We start from the raw sequence: 24,498 nt of genomic DNA on the forward strand, positions 1-24,498 counted from the left end.
TAAATCAGTCTTGACCCTGCTCGAACTGCGATGTGCTGCTAAGAAGCATTTCTTGAATTTTCTTTAGGAGATGCACATCACTCAGGCTCAGACACCAAGGGTAACCCCTGGATTCTTCATACAAACTTGTTTTTACTCTTTAGGCGCTTGATTAATTTACTTGATTGGAGCTGTGCCACAGTTGGCCTCAAAAGTGATGCTCGTCTCCTCCCACGCCCCTGTTATCAATCAATTTTTCAATGGATAACACGTGCATAATTTGTCATTGGATTAAAATCACAGTCTTTGAGAGCCATGTGAGAGTTGTGAGTGAAGTATGCTATCATTAAAAACACGCGAACAGTGTGCAACCTGAGGGCACTCTGCAACCATTGTCTTCAACATCACAACTTCATAATGATGAGAAAATTATTAACTCTTTGATTTCTCTTTCACATTCATTTTATATTAGTTTTGATCGCAACCAACATTACATTTTAGGTATGGGTAATGATACACAACTTTTGATTCACATGTTGAACATGGCTTTGTGTGTCAGGGGAGCACAAGTCTTCTCTTGTTTAGCAGCACACTGAACTCAGGAAGATTCACAGACCTAGCCATTAGTTCTAGTTTACTCTCTGTCTGCTGTAGGTAGTGTATGGAAGTAAACCTGACAGCTTAAAGTGCATACAGCCGTCTTATGCATGTACTGCATTGCATGAACGTCACTTAGGGGTTGGCAGGGGTTGGATCTGCAACCTCTGCTTTACTGCTGTGATCCCTGCCACTGCCTTAGCGACCCCTGGTCTCAGAGGTGGCAAATCAGTGCCAGGAACACAGTGGCAGCTGGCACGTCCTCCTGGACATCGGCTGGACTCTCCTTGTTTTTTGTCTATAATTTTATAACAGTAATAGTGAATAGTATTACATGATTTACTATTAGTGTAATAACAAATGAAGTACAATTAGCTGGAATCTAACCTTCCTGGCAGCTGAGGTAAGTAAAAAAAAATGATTTAAAACATATATTGTGTGTGTGCTTGCGGGTGAGAGTGTGATTATGTTAGAGAGTTTGTGATTATGTGTGTATGTGTAAGCATGTGCATGTGAGTGAAAGTGAAGATCAAAGGGCGAGTAGTTTCATTTCTGCTACCCCTGGCATTTTGGTGATTTGACGTCCATGCTGCATTGCCGCTGTTAGGTGCATACTATGAGCAGGGTGTGCGGAATTCTTATGTAGAATTCCACTTTGTACATATATATTTTGGACGATGTTCCCCCACCCAGATTTCGCGGATATGAGAACACCAGATCCGATTTTACCGGCTTGAAATTCCAGCCAGTGAAATCCCTTAGAGAAAAGGGCTAGAATGTGGTCCTAGACCCAGTTCCCAGCCCCTGCCCAATCCTAAGCCTAAGCACGTGAGAGCTCGTAATGCTCCCCCTAAAAAGCAACACATTCCCTTTCCCTTCTTCTCTCTTCCCATCCCCACAACCCTCCCCTGACCCCAAACATGAGCTCTTTCAGACATTTACCACCTACTCAAAGCATGTGAAGATTCAAGCAGGATTGGGCAATCAACTGCTCCAAAATGTAGCATACCACACACACACTTATAATGAATGTAAGTTATTATTTCAAGTGAAAATGCACTTCCATTAGATAGTCATACGTGCAGTACTATGATGAATGTTTATAATTAAATATATATATATATATATATATTCTTTTTATTACTCTGTGAATATACCTTCATGTGCCATTCCCACACACCAATTGTAATCGCTTGTGAAAAGTGCACAAAGAGAAGAAGAATGAAGAAGCCATATTTCCTCCAGGGCCCTTTGTATGTTGGATCAAAGCTTACAATGCACATTGTTAATATGAAGATCAGGTTCTTCCCTTGAGCAATAAATAACAGAAGCAATTACATATTGCATAGGATGCTGCATGTTTCAAAAATCAGTTTGAGAATCTATCATAGATTCATAAATCATATTTCACCCCAGTCCTGTTCATGTAGATTGGATACTTTATGAGACTTGGAAGTTGTAATATAGACTTTGGACTTTGTCAGTTTGATGCATGACATTAGAAGAGTCTGAGCAATGACTGACATGATAGTGTGAACTTCCGAAGTATCTTCTCCGCGTCCGCCAGTTGACACAACTTTTCTGATATCCGACACCACTGTACACTACTCAAAACCAATTGGACAATGCATTGGCCGATCCTTCTCATGATCCTATTCTGGTACAGTGCATGTCACTCGCCTTCTTGGGATCGCAGAGAAATGGAAGCACCGGGATCCACCTTTTTCTTCTGAGATGGATCCTTGTCGATGTGTAGTAAACGACGCCTCTCGGGGTGTGAAGAGTGGCCATGTTTAAACATGCGTCAGATGTCTCACCTTCTGGGGATTGGTGGAATCATACCCAGGATAGAATGCTCCCTTGTAATGGCCGGGGACCTAAGTATAAAGAAGAGTAAAAATCTTGTCAATCAATGCAAATGCTAAGCCACCATGTTTACCACTGCATAGACATTCTCAAATACTGCACATGGAGGAATGCCAGAGAATATTTCATACGTTAATATTAGCTGCTATACAAAACACTATTTCTAGCGTTAAAAAGTGTTAGTTTTTGTGAATATGTTCAAGTAGGAATGGCAAAAATACTGATGAAGTTGACATTTTATTTACAAGATATAGAACCTGTCATTAGCATTCATCAGTAACAGGCTACGTGGTGTTCCTACCATGTTTTAGCAATACCATAAGGCATATGTTGGTGATGCCCCATCTGACATTTACTTCTGTTCCCCATTATGGATCCACAAAAAGAATCAACACACCCCTATGCTCACCCCTATGGTGGCATCAGACCCAACCCACACTACACAAATCAACATGCTTGGCTATTTGCAACAAGCCACCTTCCTTGTGGTAGTATTCTTCAAGATGACTTTCCCGGTCGAGCTATGCACTCCACATGTCAACACGTGGCCATTCTCTACATTCCACCTTCCTTAAGCACATTCAGTGCCTTCTGGAAGACGGCGTTTGCCAGATGAAACATGCACTGAACATGTACTGGTCAACATGTTAAGCCATTCTGAACATGCCAGCTGCCTTTTGATAGTTTTCAATGTCACCTGCAAGATGAAGTTTCCCAGATGAAACATGCACTGCACAGCACATGTTAACATGTGTATCTGTTCTCAATATCCAAAAAAAGAGAGTTACCCAGGTTAGACCAAAAGGGACCGGGTTACATAACACAGTTAAAGATTAAAAATTCCCTTTTGTGTCGTTGTCTATTTCTCTAATATTTAGATTGCAATCAGTCCGCACTGAACCAAAAGAAAACACTTAATTTTAAACAAAGCAGCACAACGTAAACGGACCTTATGTTCTTGTCATTTTATTATATGCATCCATATCAAATAAAATGTAATATTTACAAAAGGACAAAAATAATTGGTTTGTTTTTAACATAATTATATTTTTTAAAGATTATAGTAGAATACATTGTATATGAATTGTATGAATTGTGTCAATAATTGCTGAAAGAAGTATCAGAATACAAAAACACACTACATAAGTTGCTGAATAGCTGTAATTGTTTCGATAATGAATATGTATAAGGAGGTGCAATTAATGTGTTTTTTTATGGTAAATATTACTTTTTATTTGATATGGATGCAAATAATAAAATGAGAATAGCATAAGGTTCGTTTACGTCGTGCTACTTTGTTTAAAATTAAGTGTTTTCGTTTGGTTCAGTGCAGACTGATTGCAATCTAAATATTAGAGAACTAGACAACGACACAAAAGGGAATGTGTAATCTTTAACTCTGTTCTCAATATCCCATCTTCCTTATGGTGCGGTTCAATGCCCTCTCCAAAATACAACCATTCCCAACCCGCCCCCATCCACATGTTAGCATTCAATGCTGTATGCAAGATGGAGCTTCCCAGAGGTAACACGTACAAAGCATGCACAACTCAACACGGATGGCCTTTCTCAACAAGGCACAATCCTTATGGTAGCCTTCAATGCCATCGGCAACATAGCCGTTCCCAGAGGAAATACTCACTACCCATGCACACGTTTGGCCATGTTTTGATAACTACTCCATTCTTATGGTAGCAGTTAATACTATCTGCATCATGGCGTTTCCCAAAAGAAAGCATACACGGCACAAGCACAAGTCAACACATTTGGCCATCCTGAACATGCCACCTTCCTTATGGTCACATCAATGAGGTCTGCAAGATGGCATTTCCCAAAGGAAATGTGCACTGCACTGTACATGTCATCACGTTTGGCACTTTTTGACATGTGCCACCTTCCTTAGGGTGGGATTCAGTGGCATATGCAAGATAACCTTTCCCAGTGAAGAAGCTTTGCACACGCCAAGTCGATATGTTTAGCCATTCTCAACATGCCACCTTCCCTGTGGTAGCACTTAATGCATCATGGCGTTTGACAGAGAAAACACACACTGCACATGCAAGAGGCAAGATCCTAGGCCATTCTCATCATGCTACCTCCCTTAATGCCATTTGCGAGATGGCGGTTCCCAGAGGAAGACAAGCATGTCTCATACACAAGTTAACATGTTTATCCATTCGCAACATGCCATCTTCCTTGTGGTAGAATACAGTGCCATCTGCGAGATGCTGAGTCCCAGAAAGAACATACACTGCACATGTAAAGGGCTTGGCCATTCCCAACTGTTGTGTTCGGTGTAGCATAGTAACTCAGCTCATCGCTTATCAACATGTCTGTGTGTGTTGGCAAGAAGCTGACTCCTTGCAGTGGCATCCATATGCCCTCTAAAAAGCCATACAACATGAACTGTGCATGACAACTCTAGAAACAGCTAAAGCAAAGGATATATGTCTTCACAAATGCCCCAGTTTCCTTGAGAGCAGGAAGAAAGTGCAGGCTCGACCCGAAGCTATTTGGAGGGCCTTATATGACCACATTCACAGGGAGATGAAGTGGTTTGCCCAGCATCACAGGACGCTGAGACTTGAAACAGGTTCTACAGTTCCACAGTCGGCAGCTCTGGCCATAACGCCACATCCTCTCTCCCCTATGAACATACATCTATGATACAGAACACACCTGGCAAAACCCCTTTCTCCTTCACATGTTAAAATGGATTGGCTTTGCCTCCTTAGAGCATTGAATGCCAGATTGATAGCTGTCTAACTCACCACTAAAATAACGCTTAGTCCGGCATCCTAGTCCTAGTGTTTTGCAGAGGGGTAAACATTTTGCCTCTGGGAGCTGCCCAGGTTTGAAAAGAATGGATACTTCACGCTTTCCCTGTCTAGATGTCTTTCCAGGACTACCTGTCCAAGAAATATAAGCAATCAAAACGGAAACCCAATCTATGTCTAAACTTATAAAGGGTATGGCACAGTGGACCATACGAAAATAAATACTACTAAAGTATTATATATATATATATATATATATATATATATATATATATATATATATATATATATATATATATATAACTCTCCAAATGCCACTAACTCCGCCGAACTCCTTTGCTGACGGGTGCCTCCGGTGAGCATGTGGCTTGCTCACTACAATTTCAACACCAAACGGTTCCCTCCACCAGGAACCAAACGGAGCACTCTCTCGGGAAAAGAAGATGCATTTATTTCGTTCATTCTTTACAGAAATGCATCCATTTCACTTAGCATGACGCGTTTCAGCGAGGCCGCCTTTTTCAAATGCTTCAAGTGAAAGTCAGTGTCGTGCAGGTGAGTATGTAGTCCACTTAACTCCTCCTGCATAATGGTCAGCAAAGAAGGACCACAGCATCACTATGGTACCTTCTGTCCATTGCGCCCGCCATCATTGAATGGTATTTAAGTCCATCTTAGTGATGTTTCATCTTAGTGATGGTATTTGTTTAAGTAACATTTCATACATTGGCGGTCTTTATATTTTCAAAAGTGCGCTTTGACATCGGAGCGACTACATTGCACTTTGTCCCCGTCGTTAACCGCAATAATGTCCATTAGATCTGTAGTACCTGAAAGTGCCGGTTTAGTAACTGCACCTTGCCATACAGTGATGTCCCAACTTTTTAGTCAGCAGGCACAGTTGTTCCTTTGGACTGCGGCGGTTCAGGCAAGTTCACTTCTACAACTCTCCAAATGCCACTAACTCCGCCGAACTCCTTTGCTGACGGGTGCCTCCGGTGAGCATGTGGCTTGCTCACTACAATTTCAACACCAAACGGTTCCCTCCACCAGGAACCAAACGGAGCACTCTCTCGGGAAAAGAAGATGCATTTAACTCAGTAGGTACTACAGATCTAATGGACATTATTGCGGTTAACGACGGGGACAAAGTGCAATGTAGTCGCTCCGATGTCAAAGCGCACTTTTGAAAAAATAAAGACCGCCAATGTATGAAATGTTACTTAAACAAATACCATCACTAAGATGAAACATCACTAAGATGGACTTAAATACCATTCAATGATGGCGGGCGCAATGGACAGAAGGTACCATAGTGATGCTGTGGTCCTTCCTTGCTGACCATTATGCAGGAGGAGTTAAGTGGACTACATACTCACCTGCACGACACTGACTTTCACTTGAAGCATTTGAAAAAGGCGGACTCGCTGAAACGCGTCATGCTAAGTGAAATGGATGCATTTCTGTAAAGAATGAACGAAATAAATGCATCTTCTTTTCCCGAGAGAGTGCTCCGTTTGGTTCCTGGTGGAGGGAACCGTTTGGTGTTGAAATTGTAGTGAGCAAGCCACATGCTCACCGGAGGCACCCGTCAGCAAAGGAGTTCGGCGGAGTTAGTGGCATTTGGAGAGTTGTAGAAGTGAACTTGCCTGAACCGCCGCAGTCCAAAGGAACAACTGTGCCTGCTGACTAAAAAGTTGGGACATCACTGTATGGCAAGGTGCAGTTACTAAACCGGCACTTTCAGGTACTACAGATCTAATGGACATTATTGCGGTTAACGACGGGGACAAAGTGCAATGTAGTCGCTCCGATGTCAAAGCGCACTTTTGAAAAAATAAAGACCGCCAATGTATGAAATGTTACTTAAACAAATACCATCACTAAGATGAAACATCACTAAGATGGACTTAAATACCATTCAATGATGGCGGGCGCAATGGACAGAAGGTACCATAGTGATGCTGTGGTCCTTCTTTGCTGACCATTATGCAGGAGGAGTTAAGTGGACTACATACTCACCTGCACGACACTGACTTTCACTTGAAGCATTTGAAAAAGGCGGACTCGCTGAAACGCGTCATGCTAAGTGAAATGGATGCATTTCTGTAAAGAATGAACGAAATAAATGCATCTTCTTTTCCCGAGAGAGTGCTCAGTTTGGTTCCTGGTGGAGGGAACCGTTTGGTGTTGAAATTGTAGTGAGCAAGCCACATGCTCACCGGAGGCACCCGTCAGCAAAGGAGTTCGGCGGAGTTAGTGGCATTTGGAGAGTTGTAGAAGTGAACTTGCCTGAACCGCCGCAGTCCAAAGGAACAACTGTGCCTGCTGACTAAAAAGTTGGGACATCACTGTATGGCAAGGTGCAGTTACTAAACCGGCACTTTCAGGTACTACAGATCTAATGGACATTATTGCGGTTAACGACGGGGACAAAGTGCAATGTAGTCGCTCCGATGTCAAAGCGCACTTTTGAAAAAATAAAGACCGCCAATGTATGAAATGTTACTTAAACAAATACCATCACTAAGATAAAACATCACTAAGATGGACTTAAATACCATTCAATGATGGCGGGCGCAATGGACAGAAGGTACCATAGTGATGCTGTGGTCCTTCTTTGCTGACCATTATGCAGGAGGAGTTAAGTGGACTACATACTCACCTGCACGACACTGACTTTCACTTGAAGCATTTGAAAAAGGCGGACTCGCTGAAACGCGTCATGCTAAGTGAAATGGATGCATTTCTGTAAAGAATGAACGAAATAAATGCATCTTCTTTTCCCGAGAGAGTGCTCCGTTTGGTTCCTGGTGGAGGGAACCGTTTGGTGTTGAAATTGTAGTGAGCAAGCCACATGCTCACCGGAGGCACCCGTCAGCAAAGGAGTTCGGCGGAGTTAGTGGCATTTGGAGAGTTGTAGAAGTGAACTTGCCTGAACCGCCGCAGTCCAAAGGAACAACTGTGCCTGCTGACTAAAAAGTTGGGACATCACTGTATGGCAAGGTGCAGTTACTAAACCGGCACTTTCAGGTACTACAGATCTAATGGACATTATTGCGGTTAACGACGGGGACAAAGTGCAATGTAGTCGCTCCGATGTCAAAGCGCACTTTTGAAAAAATAAAGACCGCCAATGTATGAAATGTTACTTAAACAAATACCATCACTAAGATGAAACATCACTAAGATGGACTTAAATACCATTCAATGATGGCGGGCGCAATGGACAGAAGGTACCATAGTGATGCTGTGGTCCTTCTTTGCTGACCATTATGCAGGAGGAGTTAAGTGGACTACATACTCACCTGCACGACACTGACTTTCACTTGAAGCATTTGAAAAAGGCGGACTCGCTGAAACGCGTCATGCTAAGTGAAATGGATGCATTTCTGTAAAGAATGAACGAAATAAATGCATCTTCTTTTCCCGAGAGAGTGCTCAGTTTGGTTCCTGGTGGAGGGAACCGTTTGGTGTTGAAATTGTAGTGAGCAAGCCACATGCTCACCGGAGGCACCCGTCAGCAAAGGAGTTCGGCGGAGTTAGTGGCATTTGGAGAGTTGTAGAAGTGAACTTGCCTGAACCGCCGCAGTCCAAAGGAACAACTGTGCCTGCTGACTAAAAAGTTGGGACATCACTGTATGGCAAGGTGCAGTTACTAAACCGGCACTTTCAGGTACTACAGATCTAATGGACATTATTGCGGTTAACGACGGGGACAAAGTGCAATGTAGTCGCTCCGATGTCAAAGCGCACTTTTGAAAATATAAAGACCGCCAATGTATGAAATGTTACTTAAACAAATACCATCACTAAGATGAAACATCACTAAGATGGACTTAAATACCAATCAATGATGGCGGGCGCAATGGACAGAAGGTACCATAGTGATGCTGTGGTCCTTCTTTGCTGACCATTATGCAGGAGGAGTTAAGTGGACTACATACTCACCTGCACGACACTGACTTTCACTTGAAGCATTTGAAAAAGGCGGACTCGCTGAAACGCGTCATGCTAAGTGAAATGGATGCATTTCTGTAAAGAATGAACGAAATAAATGCATCTTCTTTTCCCGAGAGAGTGCTCCGTTTGGTTCCTGGTGGAGGGAACCGTTTGGTGTTGAAAATATATATATATATATATATATATTACCTACTGGCGGTCGCCAGTAGGTAGTTATAGTTAGGACCACGTTTCCATAGGAAAACCTCAACATTCTATTTTGAATAACTTTGGCGCCGGTCGACGAATCCTCGCGAATTTCTCAAAATAGGTGGGGCGCTACGCTCCGCTCCTACCCTGAAAGTCTCGGGGGGATCCGTCAAGCGGGGGCTGAGATAAAAGGGGGGTCCCAAAACGCGTTTTTCCCATGCATTTTTCCATAGGACCTTTAGAACGAGCTACAGCCCGAACGGCTGAACAGAATTACTCAAAATTTGGCAGAGAGGTAGTCCCTAGGTCAAGGAAGTGCCTTTTGTAGGTTTGGTGTAAATCTGTTCAGTAGATTCTGTGAAAATAGCCTTTAAATCAATATATATATCTGAGCCCGCTTACGGTACGCTTACCGTACGCTTACGGTAAGCGTACGGTGGCGTGCGCGAGCGCGATTCTGATTGGCTCTTAGATCTTAGTAAACATTCGAATCGGCCGAAACCAGGAAGCGTCGGCCGCCATTTTCTGTGTTTCACTCTGAAAAAAAAAGAGTGAAAACAAGAAAAGGGGGCAATGAGGAGAGTTACAGACCCCCTTACATTTGTGAGGGGGTCAAAGAAGGACTGTAAAGTACAAAACAAACATTTATTGATTTTTAAAAAAAATCACGGGGTACGCGTACGGTAAGCTTACGGTAAGCGTACGGAAGAAACATGGCGTGCGCGAAGGAGATTCTGATTGGCCCATAGATCTTAGTAAACATTCGAATCGGCCGAAACCAGGAAGCGGCGGCCGCCATTTTGTGTGTTTCACTCAGAAAAAAACCAGAGAAAACAAGGAAAGGGAGCAATGAGGAGAGTTACAGACCCCCTAACATTTGTAAGGGGGTCAAAGAAGGACAGAAAAGTACAAAAAAAACATTTATTGATTTTAAAAAAAATCACGGGGTACGCGTACGGTAAGCTTACGGTAAGCGTACGGTAAAAAAAATAAAAATAAATAAATGAAAAGCAGATTTAAGAGTTTAGAAATTAGGGAGCTCTAAAAAGAGCTGTTGTGTTTATGAAGTCATTTTTTTAGTGGTACCTACAAGTAAGTACCGATGCAGAGTCTAAGTTTCAAGAGGAAGACTCTGTTCCCTTCATCATTGAAGTGCACACCATCTCCTCTATAAATGTCTTGCATGTCATAACGCAAGTTGTTGTGGTAAATGGCACCCATACCATAGTCACGGAGGAAAGCAGAAACAGATTTGTTGACGTGCTTTCTTGCTTTGCAAACTGCGGACAGAAATGATTGGACCAGTTCCATTTTTGCCTTTGGCATATGTTGGAAAACACAAAGGCAGTTTTAGGGAAAAGTGTAAACAGTTGTGCAAAGGTGTCCTTCATAAGCATTTCCAGACCTACCCCAGTCAAAGTGCCTAGGTCATTGCCACCACAGTGCACTATTATGAGGTCAGGGTGTTGGATTTGAATGAAGGATTTCACCAATGGCATCAATTGGTGCCACTTTAACCCTCTCTGACCAATCCATTTAATGTCTACATTTGGCAAAGCAAGGTCTCTCACCATACCTGTTTTCTCTGCAAACTTTTCACTCCAGAAGACATAGCTGTGCCCTACAATCCACACTGTGAACATCTTCAAAGGAGAACTGGATGCACTCAGGAGGTGTCTTTCAGTAGAATGGCAATATGAAAAGAAAGACAGTTTGGAAATGGAGGCATACATATTTTTTTCAAAACAAAAAGAACTGATTGGCTGTTTCATACCATTCTAGAATAAAAACTAGGCTGTATGTGTAAATTAATAGAAGCATGTTTTGTATTGGTACAAAAAAATGTGTAACCAAAGAACAGTACTATGGATTTGCTGTAAGGTTTGAAAAGTCAAGCACTCTTGCTCTGTGGAATTGAAACATTGTGTGTCGAACTTCTGACCTAACTCTACACAGCAGTGTTCCATGAGCTGTTGCTATGGTAGCAGGCAGAAGTCAAGTTGGGGGAAGGGTACTAGGCAGAAGTCAAGTTGGGGGAAGGGTACTTTTGGAAAAGGGTTGGTTTTCAACCAATAGAAATGTGTGATTACATTTGAAAAAAAGGGGGAAGCACTGAGATTTGAAACTTACATGTATATGTGTGGAAAAATAGAGGGAAAGTTTGCCATTATCTGGTTCTGCTGAGAGGAGAGAGGTGAACACAACAGAGATCCTGGCTCTGATAATCTGCTGTTTGAGTGTCACATTTCTTTCACAACTAACTAATTTTAAAGGTGAGTTTACAGTTTGAGAGGGGATGTATGTGGTAACTTAAGAAATGAATAATAGAAATGGGAATTGTTTTTGTTGTAGTTACACATGGTGGTTTCATAATGTGTCAGTCTGTAAAAGTGATTTACACTTGCCCCGAAAAAAAAAAGAGCAGTAAGTGTGCTTTCAAATTGGCAAAGAAATGTCGTTTTGGGACTAATGTGAAAACATGACTCTGTGTGCATAGAAGAATTATAGGCAGAGATTTATTGCGTCTTGCTCTGGTGATTTCACAGTTGCATTAGATGGAAAGGGGGAGCGAATTTTTGGGGGAAGAAGCAGAGTCTTAGCACACACCCTGTGCTTGCCATGTATAGTCATGCACAGTATTTAGAAGCGAGTGGGGTTTTCAGGTTTAAGTCTGTAATGCAAATACATTCAGCATCACTAAGGCTGGTTGCCCTTGCTGGAGTGTAGGCAGTCACAGAGAATACACATGGTGGTGGTCTGAAAAATATAGCTTGGACATGTGCATTTAAATAAATCAAAAAAAGTGGTTTCATAATGTGTCAGTCTGTAAAAGTGATTTCCAATTGTAAAAAGTGATTTTCACTTGGCCCGAAAAAAAAAGAGCAGTAAGTGTGCTTTCAAAATGGCAAAGAAATTTCGTTTTGGGACTAATGTGAAAACATGACTCTGTGTGCATAGAGGAATTATAGGCAGAGATTTATTGCGTCTTGCTCTGGTGATTTCACAGTTGCATTAGATGGAAAGGGGGGCGAATTTTTGGGGGAAGAAGCAGAGTCTTAGCACACACCCATGTGCTTGCCATGTATAGTCATGCACAGTATTTAGAAGCGAGTGGGGTTTTCAGGTTTAAGTCTGTAATGCAAATACATTCAGCATCACTAAGGCTGGTTGCCCTTGCTGGAGTGTAGGCAGTCACAGAGAATACACATGGTGGTGGTCTGAAAAAACAGCTTGGACATGTGCAATTAAATAAATTAAAAACAATGGTTTCATAATGTGTCAGTCTGTAAAAGTGATTTTCACTTGCCCCGAAAAAAAAAGAGCAGTAAGTGTGCTTTAAAAATGGCAAAGAAATTTCGTTTTGGGACTAATGTGAAAACATGACTCTGTGTGCATAGAGGAATTATAGGCAGAGATTTATTGCGTCTTGCTCTGGTGATTTCACAGTTGCATTAGATGGAAAGGGGGGGCGAATTTTTGGGGGAAGAAGCAGAGTCTTAGCACACACCCATGTGCTTGCCATGTATAGTCATGCACAGTATTTACAAGCGAGTGGGGTTTTCAGGTTTAAGTCTGTAATGCAAATACATTCAGCATCACTAAGGCTGGTTGCCCTTGCTGGAGTGTAGGCAGTCACAGAGAATACACATGGTGGTGGTCTGAAAAAACAGCTTGGACATGTGCATTTAAATAAATCAAAAAAAGTGGTTTCATAATGTGTCAGTCTGTAAAAGTGATTTCCAATTGTAAAAAGTGATTTTCACTTGGCCCAAAAAAAAAAGAGCAGTAAGTGTGCTTTCAAAATGGCAAAGAAATTTCATTTTGGGACTAATGTGAAAACATGACTCTGTGTGCATAGAGGAATTATAGGCAGAGATTTATTGCGTCTTGCTCTGGTGATTTCACAGTTGCATTAGATGGAACGGGGGGCGAATTTTTGGGGGAAGAAGCAGAGTCTTAGCACACACCCATGTGCTTGCCATGTATAGTCATGCACAGTATTTAGAAGCGAGTGGGGTTTTCAGGTTTAAGTCTGTAATGCAAATACATTCAGCATCACTAAGGCTGGTTGCCCTTGCTGGAGTGTAGGCAGTCACAGAGAATACACATGGTGGTGGTCTGAAAAAACAGCTTGGACATGTGCAATTAAATAAATTAAAAAAAAAGGTTTCATAATGTGTCAGTCTGTAAAAGTGATTTTCACTTGCCCCGTAAAAAAAAGAGCAGTAAGTGTGCTTTAAAAATGGCAAAGAAATTTCGTTTTGGGACTAATGTGAAAACATGAATCTGTGTGCATAGAGGAATTATAGGCAGAGATTTATTGCGTCTTGCTCTGGTGATTTCACAGTTGCATTAGATCGAAAGGGGGAGCGAATTTTTGGGGGAAGAAGCAGAGTCTTAGCACACACCCATGTGCTTGCCATGTATAGTCATGCACAGTATTTAGAAGCGAGTGGGGTTTTCAGGTTTAAGTCTGTAATGCAAATACATTCAGCATCACTAAGGCTGGTTGCCCTTGCTGGAGTGTAGGCAGTCACAGAGAATACACATGGTGGTGGTCTGAAAAAACAGCTTGGACATGTGCATTTAAATAAATCAAAAAAAGTGGTTTTATAATGTGTCAGTCTGTAAAAGTGATTTCCAATTGTAAAAAGTGATTTTCACTTGGCCCGAAAAAAAAAGAGCAGTAAGTGTGCTTTCAAAATGGCAAAGAAATTTCGTTTTGGGACTAATGTGAAAAAATGACTCTGTGTGCATAGAGGAATTATAGGCAGAGATTTATTGCGTCTTGCTCTGGTGATTTCACAGTTGCATTAGATGGAAAGGGGGAGCGAATTTTTGGGGGAAGAAGCAGAGTCTTAGCACACACCCATGTGCTTGCCATGTATAGTCATGCACAGTATTTACAAGCGAGTGGGGTTTTCAGGTTTAAGTCTGTAATGCAAATACATTCAGCATCACTAAGGCTGGTTGCCCTTGCTGGAGTGTAGGCAGTCACCGCGAATACACATGGTGGTGGTCTGAAAAAAACAGCTTGGACAAGTGCAATTAAATAAATTAAAAAAAAAGGTTTCATAATGTGTCAGTCTGTAAAAGTGATTTTCACTTGCCCCGAAAAAAAAAAGAGCAGTAAGTGTGCTTTAAAAATGGCAAAGAAATTTCGTTTTGGGACTAATGTGAAAACATGACTCTGTGTGCATAGAGGAATTATAGGCAGAGATTTATTGCGTCTTGCTCTGGTGATTTCACAGTTGCATTAGATGGAAAGGGGGAGTGAATTTTTGGGGGAAGAAGCAGAGTCTTAGCACACACCCATGTGCTTGCCGTGTATAGTCATGCACAGTATTTAGAAGCGAGTGGGGTTTTCAGGTTTCAGTCTGTAATGCAAATACATTGAGCTTCACTAAGGCTGGTTGCCCTTGCTGGAGTGTAGCACTCTGGACATGGGCTTTTTAAAAAATCTGAAAAGTGGTTTCATAATGTGACAGTTTGTAAAAGAGATTTTCACTTGCCCAAAAAAAAGAGCAGTTTGTGTGCATTCAAATTGGCAAAGAAATTTTGTTTTGTGACTATTGTGAAAAGAAATGTAGTAATATATTTAAATACAATAAAGGATTTTTTTTTAGTTTTTTTCAGGTATTGCTGAAGAACAGTGAACAAAATTTAAGATGCCTACAAAATCTCGAGTTCAAAAAACGCTAAAAAAAAAACTATATTTGAAGACAACTGGAGGACCAAAGTTAGTAGAAGATGCTCATGTTGGGAAAAAGAAAAAATCTTCTGGTAAGCAGAAAAAACAATTTCTTAAAAAAATATTCAAAACAAAGAAAAATGTACAAAATGTCTGTCCTGGGAAGAATGTAACAAAACGAAGAGAACAGCAAAAAATTGAGAATTTAGTTAATGCAAATCTACCTTCTGCAACTGAAAAGTTTTACATAAACAGAAAAACAGCGTTTAAAGAGATACGTAGAAAAATGTTTCAGAGAAGAGTTATGTCCAATTTGATAAAGGATGTGAAGAAATATAAGCAAAAGGCAAAATATTACAAGAGAAAAAAAGAAATTGAAGCCATTGCAGCAAAAGCATTAGAATTAAAAAGGAAACTATTCATATTAATTTTGAATAGGATGCGTACATTAGATAAAATGGTTAATGTACTGAAATCACAAAGCAAAAGCAAAAGAGTAGTGAACAGAACAAACTTTTGTAAAGGGTTTTTAGGAAAGTGGATGCATAGTTCAAGTAGTGAACCTTTTTTTAATGAAGAGAGCTATTTTCACAGTAATAGTTTGCTGCATGCAGTTGACACCAGAGGTCGTTCATACGAAGTAAAAAATGGTTGCATAATGGAGAAGGAGATAATGGTTCCAAGAGATGAGGTACAAGTGATGGCAGATGAGGCAATGGGGAGACGTCCTAAAGCCCCAGTGTACACTTGGAATTGTAGTAGTATTTGCACTGTGCGTCAGGAATCTATTGACAGATTTCGAGAGTTTCTAAGAGAATATAGTAAAAAAAGTGTAAAACAGAAGATTAAGGTGCTTCAAAGTCTGGATCCATGCAGAGTGAGAGAGAATACTGGTTTGCAGGGTCATTCTCTGGCTTGTCTATCTAGAAAAGTGTGCAATAGTGTTTTCCATCATTTTAGGATGCTGGCTGTTCATCATACTGAAATGAGAAAGTTTGTGAGACGGTTGTATTTTGCCAAAAGTCCAGCAATAAAGTTAAATGAATTGAATAGGGCTCTGTTCCGAGGAACGGTATCAGATGTAGAGAAGGTTGTTGATGAAATTCAGTTTTGTTACTTTGGTCCTGAACAAAACAGTGCAGAGAAGGACACAGTAAATGAGGAAGAAGTGGAAGAGAATGTAGAACCTTCTGTAAGTAAGACATTTAATGATCACATAACAAAATTTGCAATAGTCTCTAATGAAAGACCAAATGTTACTTGTATTTGTTGCCGCCGAACTCATTATAGAAAACAAACTAGGAATGTTGATCTCTACAGAAAGAGTGAAAATGAAGATAATTATAAGTGGATGGATTTTGCCACATATATATTTCTTGAAAATTGTTTTGAATTGGGTGAAGATCAGCGTATTTGTAAATACTGTTACAACAAGTTAGAGGAAAATAGAATGCCGACCAGAGCTGTACATAATAATTTAGAATTGGATGCTATTCCTGCTGAACTTTCTGAATTAAATACATACGAGTCTATACTCATTCAATGTGTTCATCCGTTCCAGACCATAGTACGTATGGAGCCCAAAACTGGTAAATTACCTCCTTCAGATTTACTGAGAGGTTTAAAAGGTAGAGTGGTGTATTTGCCCTTGGATTTGAAAAAAAATATGGAAACTATTGATGCGGATACTTTGGAAACTGAACCATTAATTATTCTGGTTAATGGTGTACCTACAAAGAATAAGAAGATTTGGCAGGAGCTGGTAGATGTGCGGAAAGTACAAAGAGCAAATTTGTATTTGAAAAAAAATAACAAATGGTATGAATCAATTTATATAGAAGAAGAAGAAGAAGACGAAGATTTTCAAGAAGACACAGAAACACCAACTGGACAAATTGAAAAAGTGGACAAGACAAAGGAAGAAGAAATTTATGAACATTTTAGCATACATCCTCTTCATTCGAAAGAAGTTATGGGAGACAATATTGATCTCTTTCAGATGAAGAAAGCAAAAGGAACTCCCGTGAGTGTATGGGAGGAGAGCTTGGAAGCTCGATGTTTTCCCCAGCTGTTTCCTACGGGAAAAGGAGGACGATACGATGAACGTCCAGAACAGATTCCAGCTTCAGAGTATCGGACTACAAGACTATATGCTGAAGATCCCAGATTTCGACAAAGTATTCCTTATTTGTTCCATCTTTTATTTGAAAGCGACTTGTCTGCACTGTCTTATGCAGTAAATCACATTTTAAAAAGTGGAGTACATTTACAAAATGTGTCTGCTAAGGATTTTATGGAGAAAGTGCAGCACCGAGATGATCATTTGGAAACACAACTGATCAATCTGATGGCTTGTCAGCGTGGGACAAATGAATATTGGTACCGACGCCATGGTGAACTAAAATGCATGTTACGCAATTTAGGAACACCAACATGGTTCCTTACCCTAAGCTGTGCCGAGTACGCTTGGGATGATTTACTGGATTTTCTACAAGAGGCCAATTCAAACATTAAAAACATCGAATACAAGACAGCAGGAGAACTGTGCTCATTGGATCCGGTTAATGTTTGCAGATATTTCAATCATAGATTTGAGGCTATGATGTCCTTCATCTGCAATAAAAAAAATCCACCCCTTGGAGAAGTAGTGGATTTCTTTTGGAGAAAAGAGTACCAGGCAAGAGGTGCTCCTCATATTCATATGCTGTTGTGGATCAAGGATGCCCCAAAGTTTGGAACAGATACTGATGAAGCAGTGTTATCTTACATTGAAGAATATGCAACATGTGGTATACCAAAAAGCACAGAAGAGAACAAGTTAAAGGAGCAAGTTTTACGTTTCCAAAGTCATCGGTGTGGAAAATACTGTCGACGGAAATACAAGAGCAAAGAAAAATACTACACTAAATGTCGATTTGGATTTCCTAGACCTGTTCTTTCAAATGGAAGAGTAAACAGTTTTATGTCAGCTGTGAGACATACTATCACAAGAAAATCACCTAAGAATACCTACAACCTTAAAAGAAAAGAAGAATCAAAAAATATAAATGACTACAACCCAGTCATTTTATCCATGTGGAACGCTAACATGGATATACAGTATGTAGCTGACAATTCCATTGCTGTTGCACGATATGTAACGTCTTACATTACGAAATCAGAAAAAACAGAATTGAAGGAAATGTGGGAAGAGATTTCTCACGAGAAGACTGTCAGTAAGAAGCTGTACAGTTTCAGTTTGAAGATGTTATCGCATCGAGAAATTGGATCCTACGAATGTTCAGATAGGTTATCTTCTGCAAGTCTCTACTCGAAGTCAAGAAGAATAATTTGGGCAAGTTTAGGCCTTGCAGCAATGAGAAATCGGGTACTGAAATCTGTTGGAGAAATTGAATATTTGGCCGAGAATGACCCAGAAAGTACAGATATATTGAAAACAAACATGTTGGACACATATTATCCCAAGAGAAGTCATCATCTGGAGAACATGTGTCTCTATGAAGTGTTGCAGAACTACATTTATTCACGGAAAGCTGCAGAAGACATTAATAATGGAAAATATAAAGTTGTTGGTGAAGAAGGATGTTTGGTGAAGCAAACCAAAGGAAGTTTGATAAATCACCGGAAGCTGAGTTGCGACACTACCGACAAGAAAGAATTTTACTACTTGGCTCTTTTACAGTTGTTTAAACCATGGCGTACAGAGGATGAACTACTGGGAGAATTTCAAAGCTATGAGGATTCATTTAATGCTTGCAAAGACAGCATACAATGCAATACATTCACAACTTATCTGCAAATGTTAAATGAAGAAATTGAACAGGAAACTACAATTGCAGCAGAAATAGCTAGAGACAGTTCTCAGGACAGCCAAAGTTCAGGAACACACAGTCAAGATCCCCTAGGACAACCAATCGTTGAAAATGAAGCATCAATAGCCATGAATGAAGTGGAAACAGCTATGAATCAAGCTCAAGAAGAATTTATAGACTTAGAAAATTTGGAAAGACAACTGAATCAAGAGCAGCAACAAATTTATGAAGAGATCAAAAACAAAATTGATCACGGATTTCTACATGTAAAAAAAGAGTGCTCATGCACATCATTTCATCCAATCAGGATGTATGTAAGCGGACAAGCTGGCACTGGAAAAAGTTTCCTAATTAAAGTCATCAGAAGCTACCTAAAGCAAAAAACGGATTCTACTTTGTCTTGTGTGGTTACTGCTCCAACTGGGTTAGCAGCATATAACATAAAAGGAATCACCTTACATCGTTTGCTAATGTTACCAGTGGAGCATGAGAACAAAATACAATTCAACAAGCTAACTGGAGAAGCATCCTTGGAAGTTTCACGAGTATTGAAGAAGATGCAAGTTCTCATTATTGATGAGGTGAGCATGGTATCAAACTTAATGCTTGCCTTTGTGCATTTAAGAATGCAGCAAATTTTGAAGACAGACTATGACGTGTTATTTGGTGGAAAACACGTCATAGTTTTTGGAGATCTTTTGCAACTTACTCCAGTTAAAGGACAACCAGTGTTTAATACTGTGACACATGAAGACACGAAGAAGTCATTGGGAAGCATCGGTAATACAAATATTTGGTCCTTCTTTGAGTACAAGGAACTTACAACTAATATGAGGCAAGCAAACGATGAAGAATATGGAAGTATTCTGAAAGATATCAGGATTGGACTACTCACAGAAGCTGGCAAAAAAGCATTACAGACTCGGCTGCTACATAATTTATTTCCAAAGGAAGAAATAGTTGCAGAGAAGATATACAAGAACATTGCAGAAAACAAAAGTGTCATCTGCTTAATGCCTACTCTACGTGAATGCTCAATATTCAATGAGGAGCTTTTGAAATTGGAAAAGGAAGAGATCAGGAAATTGGAAGCAGTGGACAAAATTGAGGATGGAAGAATTACTGTCACAGTAACAGGCAAACTGAAAAATAAATTGGACTCACTAGAGAAGAACATCTCCAAAACAGCTGGATTAGAAAAAAATCTATATGTTTGCATGAACTGTAGAGTGTTTTTAAGGAGAAATTTGGATGTTGAGAAAGGTTTAGTTAATGGAGCGATGGGAAGAGTTGTGGGTTTTATTAATTATCAGAAAAAAGAAGAAATTGAATGTTTAAAAATAAAATTTGATCAGATAGATGAAGTTAAAGATATTTGTCGTTGTACAGTTCGTTTTATGCTTGTGAAAGACTTATATGTACGTAGGAAGCAGTTTCCGTTTTCTCTAGCATATGCTGTAACTATTCACAAGTCTCAAGGATTGACTGTAGATTGTGCATTTGTGAACATTGGTTCAACTGTGTTCAAAGAAGGTATGGCATATGTTGCTTTGTCACGAGTCAAAACATTATCAGGTTTATTCATGATAGACTTTGAAGAATCAAAAGTTAGTGCTGATACAAATTGTGTAAAGGAGTATAATAGATTAAGAAGAAGCTATGCTCCTCATTTAGGTCAGTATCCTGTGTTGGAGAAACGTGTAGTTTCTCGTAAAAGAAAAAATGAGAATATCTGTAGTGAAGATGTAGAGAAGAGGAAAAAAAAGAGGAGTGATGTAATTGCAAGCAAAAAGAAAAAGGAAAATGAAGAACAGGTTGTAGGATGTCATTTTGAAAATAGCTCTGGTGTCAACTGCTACGCAAATGTAGTGCTGAATGTTGCATTTTATCTGGAAAGTTTGCAAGAGCAGATAATAGTAAATCAGGGAAAAAGATTCTGTTCAGAGCTGAGTCTCCTTTTTCAACAGCTGAGTAAAGATAAAACTCAAATAGAAAGTGCTACTGACATTAGAAAACTTTTAGATGTATGTTCAGGACGAACACAGTTTTCTCAAAATGAACAGCAAGATGCACATGAATTTTTGATGTATTTTCTTCAGGTAGTGGAAGAAGAAGGAGTTCCCATTGACATTTTTTTTGGTCTCTCTTATAAATGGGAACATAGTTGTGATAATTGTTATAATATATGTGGCTCTATTGTTGATAATGAAAGGTTTATTTATTTGACATTGCCAGAGAGTAAAACAGTCACTTTTGCAAAATTAGTTAAAGATGCTAATCATAGCATGAAATGTGGTGAGTGTAATTCTGACATGTTTTCAACATTAATTTTAAAGGAATACGGACAGTATGTAATTTTAATGATGCAACGATGTAGAGCTGATGGTTCAAAATTGGATACTTTAATAAAGAAGTTTACAGGACAGCAATTATCAATTTCAGGAAAAACTTTTGTAACTGTTGCAATAATTTTCCATGATGGACCTACTGTTACTTCTGGACATTACACAGTTTATCTAAAATGTGAAAAAGGCTGGACACTGTGTAATGATTCCCAATTGATTTTCAAACAACGTTTGCCTTTTGATTTAGCAAATTCCTATCTAATCTTCCTGAAACCTAAATTTTAGAGAGACTTGGCAAGATCTGGACAAAATAATTTTACCATTTTACTGGATTACCATTGCAATTTTGTAAAAAAAAGATTTTTAAAATTATCATTTGGCCTAATGGAAAGATAACCAATTGTAATGTGGACTTTTTTAATTTTTAATGCAATTTTGAAAAACCAATAATTTAGAGATTATCGGTAACTTCTGCACATTTTAAATTTTGGAATGTTATTGGACTGCCATTGGAAATTTTTTCAAAAATGATTTAAAAAATTACTATTTGGCCATGTGGAAAAGTAACCAATTCTATTGTGGACTAAATAAATTATTCAAAAAATTTTCGTGAACCAAAATGGTACAGAGAATCGGTGAGATCTGGACAAATTAAACTTTAGAATTTTATTGGATTTCCGTTGGAAATTTATTCCAAATAAAAAATTAAAATTACTATTTGGCCTAAAGGAAATGAAATCAGATGTATTTTGGAGTAATTTGAGATATAATATTGTGATTATAGTTCTGAAACAAACATATCAGACGGTATTTTAAAGAAATAAGTATTGGTATTAGATGATATTTTTTTACAATATTATGCATTTCTATAATGTTAAGTTTAAGTAAAAAAAGAATCAGGGCTTTTTTAATACAATCTTTGTGATTGGTATTTTTTTTTGCCCGCTGTAAAATGATGAATGCAATTGCTTTCACAATTTATAGTGAAATGCAATATATTCTGAAAACAGCAAAAATAAGGCAAAAAGATTTTTTGGTAAAAAATGTAAATATGTGTACTGTATTATAAAATGTTTAAAAAATATTAATACTTTTTTCTTTTTTTCCAGATAGATATAGAAAATTTTCGAAAACTACAAACATTTTTAAAACTATTTTTTAAAAAAAGAAATGAATAAATATTTTTTCAGTGAGTATGGTAAGTCAATAATAATAATTGTAGTCTCTCAAGGACAATGTAATGTGATAAATGATTTTTAGTGTTTTTTTTAAAAAATAAAAAAAAAGTACGCGCACCGTACGCGTACGGTAAAAAAAAATAAAAAAAAGTTTTTAAAAACATATGTAAAAAAAAGATGAAAGATAAGGTTGGCTCTTAAAAGAACCGTTGTGTTCATGCAGGGACAGAGGAAAGGAAGCATGGGAAAATTATTCAAAGCGACAAATGTGCTGATCTATTTTGTTGTTCACTAGGGAAACACTGGTCTCCCTATGGCAAATTAGATCTTTACAAAATGTGCAATGAATATCAACCTTCCGAAATCGAGGGTTCATTTCCAGAGGGCCAGCAAAAGGAGATTCTCCCCCCACAGATGAAGGGCTCACCTGACCTGCAGAAGAAGGAGTAAGCCCTGCAGATGATGGTCCAGGCTGAGCTGCTGTGGATGTACTGGCTCGTCTTTCTGAAGAGTTACCTCCAAAAAGATGACCATGTGTCCTTCTGTGTACATCCTGGAGGTGTCTCTTCATGGTGTGATTCCCAAAGGAATACTTCCTGTCAGGATTACCTCTAGAAAGTACACGCTTACACAGCCTGCAAGTAACTAAGGGTGCATTCACCTTTTGCTGGCCTTCTGGAAAAGTAAAATAATCCCAAACATAAGAAGGCTTTTGTTTCCTCGATCTCTGCCTCAAGACAGTGCTGCTAGTGCTAGCCTCACTCTCAGAAGAGCTCTGCTGTTCTGCCATCGTATCCCAAAGACAAACCAGCTCCTTCTCCCAAGGGATCACAAGCAGAAATGAGGGGAATGGGTGTGGTGTAGGAGAGTTCTAGAACTGAAAGTAGTTTCAACCAATCAAAAGTTGTGTTTCAAGATCACATGACCTACCGTACGCTTACGGTACGCTTACGGTACGCTTACGGCAAAAAGTACGCGTGCGCGTAAAAAAGACACGCGCTTGCGCGCATGCGCATAACAGTCACTCCCCGGCACTTCCGCGTAACGTGCGCGTGTGGCGTAAGCGCGCACGCGTCCCACGCGCAGTACGCGCGGCTACGCAAAGTGCGTAACTATACGCAAGCAGCGTAGATAGATTACGGACGTTGCGTAAACCGTACGCTTACCGTGAGCTTACGGTACGCGTACTAAAAAAAAAATAAAAAAAAAAAAAAAAGAACTGGAAATAAATTTTACATGTTTATTTTAAAAAATATATTAAAAAAAATATTTAAGGATTTTAAAAATTTAAGCATAGTCTTTATAAAAGGTAAGAAAATTAAATTAAAAATATGTTTGAAAAAATTGAAGAATAAAAAAACAATTAGCATTTAAAAAACCTTGCAAATTCACTGAAAAAACCATGGGTTTCACACACGTTATAGTTAGGAATTAGCATTTAAAAAACCTTTGAAATTCAGTGAAAAAACCATAGGTTTCACACACGTTATAGTTAGGAATTAGCATTTAAAAAACCTTAGAAATTCAGTGAAAAAACCATAGGTTTCACACATGTTATAGTTAGCTGGACATTTTACTCGTAAAAAACCAATGAAATTGCCCCGTTATAGTTAGTTCAGCTAACTATAACTCGCGCGCCCGCAATGCACTGCTGATGACGTCACATATTACATCACTCATGACATGGTCAGTGACATCACTCATGACATCACTGATGACATCTCAAATGACATCACTGATGACATCACTGATGACATCATCCTTGTGATAGAGTGGCAGACCTCCTCTTCCCCTAATATAACCTTTGACACACACATTCAAAAATAGAAACTACAATGTTCAAAACAATGGACATACCAATACCAGTTAAAACAACCTATTCAATAATTCTAAGATCCACATACACATCCACTCATTCACCAACAGTCCAATTCAGTCACTCATACATGTACTCACTCATCATATGTACTCATACACCTATACATCCTGTTACACAATGCCACTCATCCATAGAGTTACTCACACACATAGTCACTCATGCTAACAAAGAATCAAACATACATTTACTTGCATATACAGTTATACACACACCACCACACT

At 39.3% G+C, this 24,498-nt stretch overlaps 1 protein-coding gene across 4 annotated transcripts in view; it reads right to left on the minus strand.

Annotated features, from left to right (window-relative positions):
• Positions 1-1,669: 1,669 nt before the first annotated feature.
• Positions 1,670-24,498, minus strand: part of IGSF5 (immunoglobulin superfamily member 5) — an 850,576-nt gene continuing 827,747 nt past the window's right edge. For all 4 annotated transcript variants that reach the window (XM_085621233.1, XM_085621235.1, XM_085621232.1 and 1 more), the window contains one exon: positions 1,670-2,453. In XM_085621233.1, the coding sequence (XP_085477359.1) occupies positions 2,370-2,453 (84 nt within the window). In that variant the 3' untranslated portion in view covers positions 1,670-2,369. The remainder of the gene's footprint in view (positions 2,454-24,498) is intronic.

The sequence above is a fragment of the Triturus cristatus genome, chromosome 8, assembly GCF_964204655.1.
Source record: "Triturus cristatus chromosome 8, aTriCri1.1, whole genome shotgun sequence".
In the NCBI taxonomy this organism is placed as follows: domain Eukaryota; kingdom Metazoa; phylum Chordata; class Amphibia; order Caudata; family Salamandridae; genus Triturus; species Triturus cristatus.